Genomic DNA, 6672 nt, shown 5'->3' with positions numbered 1-6672 from the left:
TAAGGTAATTCAATTAACATTTTCCTCTTCAAATTTCATGTGCCAATTCAATTTAAACAGTCATAGTAAAATTGTTAGAATTATTTTACAGAAATTCTCAATTTACATTATTGCGTAAAGTCATTTTCAGATGTGACTTTAATTTTTTACTTCCAATCATTCCCATTTTCTTTTGATCACATATTTCATATTGAATTAACAAGAGCAATCATGTATTAATACTTGTTGTCACAATATACAATTTCTTACAAGACATATGTATGTTGAAGAGAAGTAAAACCCTAAAAACTAAGGCTGGAATTAGACATAGGTAGTTTTAGGAAATTCATTACGTTTCAGTGATGGACCTCACCTGACACACTCTAGATGTCAGACAACCACAAAAGTAGAATAAAACAAATAATTTGCGGCTACTAGTTAAAGAAATTGTGCTGCATGTAAAAAATGGTTCCCATTAATCTAAGTAAGACTTAATCACATTCTTTGGAACTAATGATTTACAGGTGCTCAATCTAGTGGAGCATTTCAAGTACAACTACTCGTCCTCCTCATTTCCGTCCGCGAAGGCCTCAAAATTTAATTCAGCCAACTCTTCCTCTTCAGACTTCCATCTTTCGGCACCTTCTTCAGATACCTCCTCTTGCAAAGATTCATCCAAAACATGGCCGTTAACAGTCTCTTCTGTGATCTCGTCTTCTGCTGTCTCCTCAGCAAACTCTGCACTCTGTCCTGTAATGTCTTCTTGCTCTTCTGGTGTTATTTCTTCTTCCTCTTCTGTAATCTCTTCTTCCTCTTGCCCCTCTGTAACGTCCCCGTCCACTTCCTGTTCCAGGGGCTGCTCTTCCTGCATGTTCTCCTCCTTTGCTTCCTCTTCTGCTTCATCATCAGCATCCTGCTGCTCAGCCTTTTCCTCAACATCTTCTAGCTTCACCTCAGTGGCATTCTGTGCGGTAGAGGAGATGAACTGTTCTGCAGCTGGGCCCTCGTCATTTGATTTAAGCTTCAGTGACCAAGAGGGAGCATTCGCCAACTGAGATACAGATATGTTATTCATTATTCATCCAAATAGGATTCAGCACTTGCAACTTGGAAAACAACGTACACTGTCACAAAACACTTTCAGGTATTTGAAAGAACAGTCTTAGTAAAAGTAGTAGGGTTATACCTGCGTGTGAAAAGTCTGTAGGTGAGCCATGACACTGCTGTGGAGGGTCTGTGAAGTGAAAAACTGCTCATCCAGAGTCATCTGCACTGAACTGAGCATCTCTTCTAGTGCCTGGGCACGCACAGCTTGCATGGCCTGGACAAGCTCCCTGGAAAACACACACACACACACACAACAGAAATAAACACTTCTTTGAAAAGGCAGCAAATTAAAACATTATTCAGACATGAAGATAAACTCCGAAATTAAACTGGGCTCACTTTACTGCAGCCGTCTCCTGGTTGTTTGTATAAAGTGCAACATTGTGGAGGTACATTGAGTCTTTCAGCTCATTCAGCTCCGAGGCTTGTCCCTCTAACTGTGCATTAAGAGCATCCACTGATGCAATCTGCTCATCAACTCTGGAGCATGTGCTGGCCACAGCACTGGCCAACTCAGCCACACTTTCAGCCAGTGCTGAGCTGGAGCTCAACCCGGCCTCTACGCTCTCCTTCACAGTCTCAAACTCCTCACTCTGGTTTTTGAACATTGCCTGGATATTTGTGACGGCCAGCGACACCTGCTTTATCTCAGCCAATCGGGTGTCCATCTCATCATGAAGGTCCAAAAGCTGCGAGAGGAGGTCAGAGTTTTTCAGCTTCTCTGCTGTGGCCAGAGCAACCTCAGCCGTCTCCTGAGCCTGTTTCTGAGCCTCATCCAGGGCGAAAATCCTCTTCTCCACATCCAAATCTGTGTCAGTCTGGAGAGTGAGAAAAAGGATTTAGGTTTGGTTCAAACATCTGAGATCTGTGAGATGGATTTATGTCAGACTGAGCTGTCATACTGCTGTAGCAAGCGGATTTGTGCGATTTGACATATAGCCTACCATGAGGTGATATACATTTGTTTAAATATGGTTTATACCATGGTGGCTGTCCCTTTAATATCTCTGGGTGAATTTGGCCATTGTGGGAAGAGTTACAAATTACTGAGCAGGACTCTATAGCAATATTGGATTTATATATGATTTTTGCATAAATGTGACTTTAATTTGAAAGGTATTGAATTTCCAGGATTAACCAATAGACATTTAAAACAGTTTTCTCAGTTGATTTCCCAGAAAATCTGCAATATCATATTGATTTTGTTATACAGGACTATACACAGTATGACAAACTAGCAGCAATAACTTCAGATAATGAAGGATATCATTATTTATATGTCACAGTACCCATTGGGGCTGTGAATGTAACTAAAACCTGAGCATTTAGCTGCTGTCACAGTCCGGAGTTGCTAAAAATAACGACAGGTGTTACAATAAGTGTCAAAGCAGCTACTTTAAAATGTCTTGCAGCCTTAGCTTTTCAAAATAAACCTCACTGACTAATACTATCATCCGTGTTATGTTAGAGATGTCATGAACTACATGTGACTGAAAGGACATTTCTTATACACGCTTTTTATTTGATAATTCGTTTTTATTTACTAATTTGTTTAAAAATGACAAACGTAGTTCTTTTATTTTGAAGGCAAATCTCCGGTATTCCACGTCGCTAAAAGCACACCGTGCAGCGATTGACCCTCGCCTCCCCCTCCCCTGTAACGCTGTTGTCGAATTTATTTCACCTTGTTACACGGTAATACGAAACAAAATAAGTAAATGTAAGTCTTTTTTAACAATAAAGTGAGTGAGCAGCCCAACAAAGCAGGAACAAGAAGTTTAGCTAGATAACTTAAGTTACCTGTGCGTCCGTCATCTCCATCACCTGCTGGAGGTTTGTGATCCTCTTTTGCATTGTTGTGAAAGACTCTGACAGCTGGTCGAGGCTGTGCTGCTGTTGTGCACAACACCACCCCATAATAGAGGCCCCGACTGTGAAGATAATAATGAACAACAGAGCTGAAGACGCATATGAGTTTGTCTTGTTCCTGGACTGTGGTACCACCCGGTCTGCTGCTGGTGCTGGTGCTGGTACTGAGGCCCTGGACTGCGCTACTGGGGAGTCCAACAAAATGGAAGTGTCTTCTTGTTGTGGCTTCTTTGACTTGCGCTTGGCCATGGCAGCAGGAGAGGGACTGGACGGACTTGGAAGAGGTGGGTAACTGCGAAATGAGTGAAAGGGAAAGTGTGGCTCCTGCTCTGGTTTTCCTACCACTTTGTCTAGTGTGCCAGCTAGACCCTCTGACCTTGTCAGTCATTGGACCCCCATAACATTCAAAGCAACTGGTGGTGGTGGGGGCTGTGACAGCATATTATGTAACAGCAGTTGTGGAATAAGAGCTCAGATCCAAGTAAAATGCCACAGTGTAAAAATACCCTATTAGAGGCCTTGCATGTATAACTTTAATATAAGATAGACTATTGATCCCTCACTGGGGGAATGCACTTGCAACATAGACAACACAACATATACAATAGATTAGAAAATACACATTAAATAGGTAAAGAATAGTAAAAATACAAGATATAATAGAAATAGATAAATAAGGATAATAATATGTACACTATATACAGCTTTTTTATATCCAGATTTGATTGATTTAAATGTAATAAAGGCTATAAATATAGGGCTATGAATATACAGTACAGGGCAATTAAGGTATGGTGCATCTCAGGTGATGTCATGGAGTAATCCAAAAGTAATGTAACTAGTAGTGTAACTAATTACTTTAAGCCACGAGTAACAAAGTAAAGTAACAGCATTACTTTTTTTAAAAAGTAACTAGTAATGTGTAGTGGATTACTTTTTTCAGTAACTACCCCAACACTGCAGGTTTAACTCCTGTCTGTGCTGTTGTGTTATTTATTTTTGCTATTATTCAAATTTAATTTAAAGGACCAGTGTGTAGGATTTGGTGGCGTCCAACGAAGACGACCTGCGGCGTCTGTAGATAAAAATGTCTACTAACTAATGAAAACATTATTATTTATTATGGTGAGTATACTAATATCATACTGAATTCTATTCCATTTCTGGGTCAATGACGTGACGCAATTTTTTTGTGTTCCTATGGTTTAGTTAAATTTAAAAAGGTTTAAATTTGAAAATAAACTCACAAATTACAGTTCTCTTTTTGAAGACCTAGTCTAAAATTTCTGGATTTGATCAATTTTGAGAGAATATTCAGGGGATAATGGTAAAAATGTCAATGTGGTGTAACCATAAAAACTTTGTACCAAATACTTAAACTTGTTCAAAAAAGGTGAAATTCTCAATAAAACACATTATCAACTAGTTTGGCATATTCCTACATTTTTGTTGTTTAACAATTAATAAAATAAATGGAACACCATTGTTCTGAATATTATAACTAATTTGGGTAAGAAGACCATGTGGCAAGAAATGATATCACAAAGAAGGACCCCTGATTAGCCTAACTGCTGCATGCCAAGGTTAGTAGCTCTCTTTAAAATCTTGATAATTTGACATTTTTAGGGTATGGTTAGAGTTAAAAGTCAAATGGTATGACCTTAGGAAACCATTTATAATTCATAATAACTGTAAAAATAAGTATTTATTTTAAAAAATGTGCTTGAAATCTTCACATCAAGGCCATGTGCTTACATAGGTGTCCATCATAATGCCTGTTAAATTTGAATTTGAATTGAAAAGTCAAATGGTGTAACCGGTTACACCATTTGACTTTTATTACATTCCTTTTGGTTAGAGGTTGATTTTGTCAAATATCAGAATTTTTTGATGCTGATTTAATATGTAATGTGAACTAACTTACTATGTGGAACTATTTTTAAGTGTTAAGTGTTATATTTCTTAGAAAAAAGATTTATTTAACTTTATTATCAAAGCTATGGAAGGTTAGGATCAAATCATTATTTTGCATGGCTTTAATATTTTTGAAATGTTTAGCTTTAATACATATTAAATACATAATTAATACATATTTGTATTCCATTAACTTTCAACAGCTATATATATAATATATGTAATTTCATAATGAAGCAGCAGTGGGTGAACAGTGACAATGTTGAAAATGAACAGCAGCTTTAAAAATACTTGAAACTCCAATAATATGATAAACGTTAGTCAAAGATTAAAATTTAGATCTGTAAAATTACATTTATTAACTTGTTTATTAAATTGTTTCATAATTATTGTAATATAATAGAGCCTCTTTCCCCCTAATAGATGCCATTATCAAGCAAAGAAAAAGTGGCTCGTCACAGAGCACGAGTCAATGCGGATCCTGCAGCAATTACCTTGCCAAAAGGCACGAAAGGTGGTTGTACACACACACACACACACACACACACACACACAGAGACACATACTGACACACACGGACACACACGGACAGACAGACAGACAGACAGAGATTTCTTGCTTTATAGATAATTAATTAAATGACTTATTTCCATCATTTGTTTGTTTACTTCTTTCAAATTTACAAAAAAGTTTTTTCTTCCCTGTAATGAAATTTGGGACATTTTGAGTGAACAGCAGGTAAGAATTTACTAGAACAAAGCTGAACTAATTGGGATGAAAGGCAGTTGTGGGAATCACAATCATTCAGGATCATTTTTTTAACAGCTGCTGGTTCTGATTCTGGATGTGAACATTAACCGTGTCTTTCTACACAAGTGAACATAGAATTCATTTATGTAGAAAGTAAAAGTGAATATAAGCTGACAGGTCGTAACCTGGCCGTCAGACAGAATAAGTCTCCCATGATTTGGGAACAAAAACTTTAATAATAGCTATAAATTACATTTTTACTTAATGATGAGTCTACTGGCTTGGATACTGTAATTCTCTTTCAAAAATCATGATTGGTGATTGGACTCAAACAGAAACAGTCTGCAAACTCATCTGTGTGATTAGATTTAAACTGTTCAATTGAACAGCAGGTAAGTGACTGAGTGGCCCCGTGTAGCTCTGCTAACAATAGCAGCTGTCACATTAGCTGCTTTCTCTTTCTGCAGCAACGATGTAATGAGGAGTTTCTACCCTGGGGCCTGGAGTCTGGAATGCTCCTCATAATGAAGACTGTTGACATGAGAGGAGGAGAAGAAGAAGAAGAAGAAGAAAGGGTGAAAAGATGTTGCAGAAGTTTGCAGATGATGAGAAAAAAAATCTATATATAGTTTGTGACAAAGTGTTTCACAAACAAGGTAATAAAACTGCATAAAACAGAATCAAGACAAATAAATGTGTCAATATGTGTTTTTAATCGTACGATACTGAACAAAGTTATCTCAGTATACAACTACCAAATATCTTCAAAGCAGAAATATAATTCAATAAAGACTTGAATATCTATAGTTAAACATTTTTAGGAAATATGATTAGTTTTTATCTGCTCTACTGAGAAATATATAATTACAATTTACACTTTGGTTTTGGTTTGGTTGTACAGATTAAACAAACTACTGGTATATAATGTGCAGACCAGTGTGTTTTGTGGCATCTATAGCGGTGAAGTTGTAAATTGCGACTAAATCGACATCGCCTGTGTCTGTATTTGACAACCTGGGAATGAGAACGGGCTGTGAAGTGTGTAGGAGAAAC

At 37.3% G+C, this 6672-nt stretch overlaps 2 protein-coding genes across 2 annotated transcripts in view; one reads left to right on the top strand and one right to left on the bottom strand.

Moving 5' to 3' along the window:
- Positions 1–6672, top strand: part of LOC118328038 (protein phosphatase 1 regulatory subunit 12B-like) — a 20675-nt gene that overhangs the window by 8235 nt on the left and 5768 nt on the right. The gene's annotated exons all lie outside the window — the stretch shown is intronic.
- LOC118328037 (neurofilament medium polypeptide-like) lies at positions 7–3343 on the bottom strand. Its single transcript, XM_035661634.1, has 4 exons — positions 2887–3343; positions 1426–1904; positions 1166–1313; positions 7–1030 (listed from the first exon to the last, which is right to left on the bottom strand). The coding sequence occupies exons 1-4, from the start codon at positions 3202–3204 to the stop codon at positions 536–538; spliced, it is 1440 nt and encodes a 479-aa protein (XP_035517527.1). The 5' UTR covers positions 3205–3343; the 3' UTR covers positions 7–535.

Source organism: Morone saxatilis, unplaced genomic scaffold (assembly GCF_004916995.1).
Source record: "Morone saxatilis isolate NCDOM2014 unplaced genomic scaffold, NCSU_SB_2.0 Contig18, whole genome shotgun sequence".
NCBI classification, from domain to species: Eukaryota; Metazoa; Chordata; class Actinopteri; family Moronidae; genus Morone; species Morone saxatilis.
The sequence above is the reverse complement of the archived record's forward strand: the minus strand, read 5'-3'. Positions and strand labels throughout refer to the sequence as shown.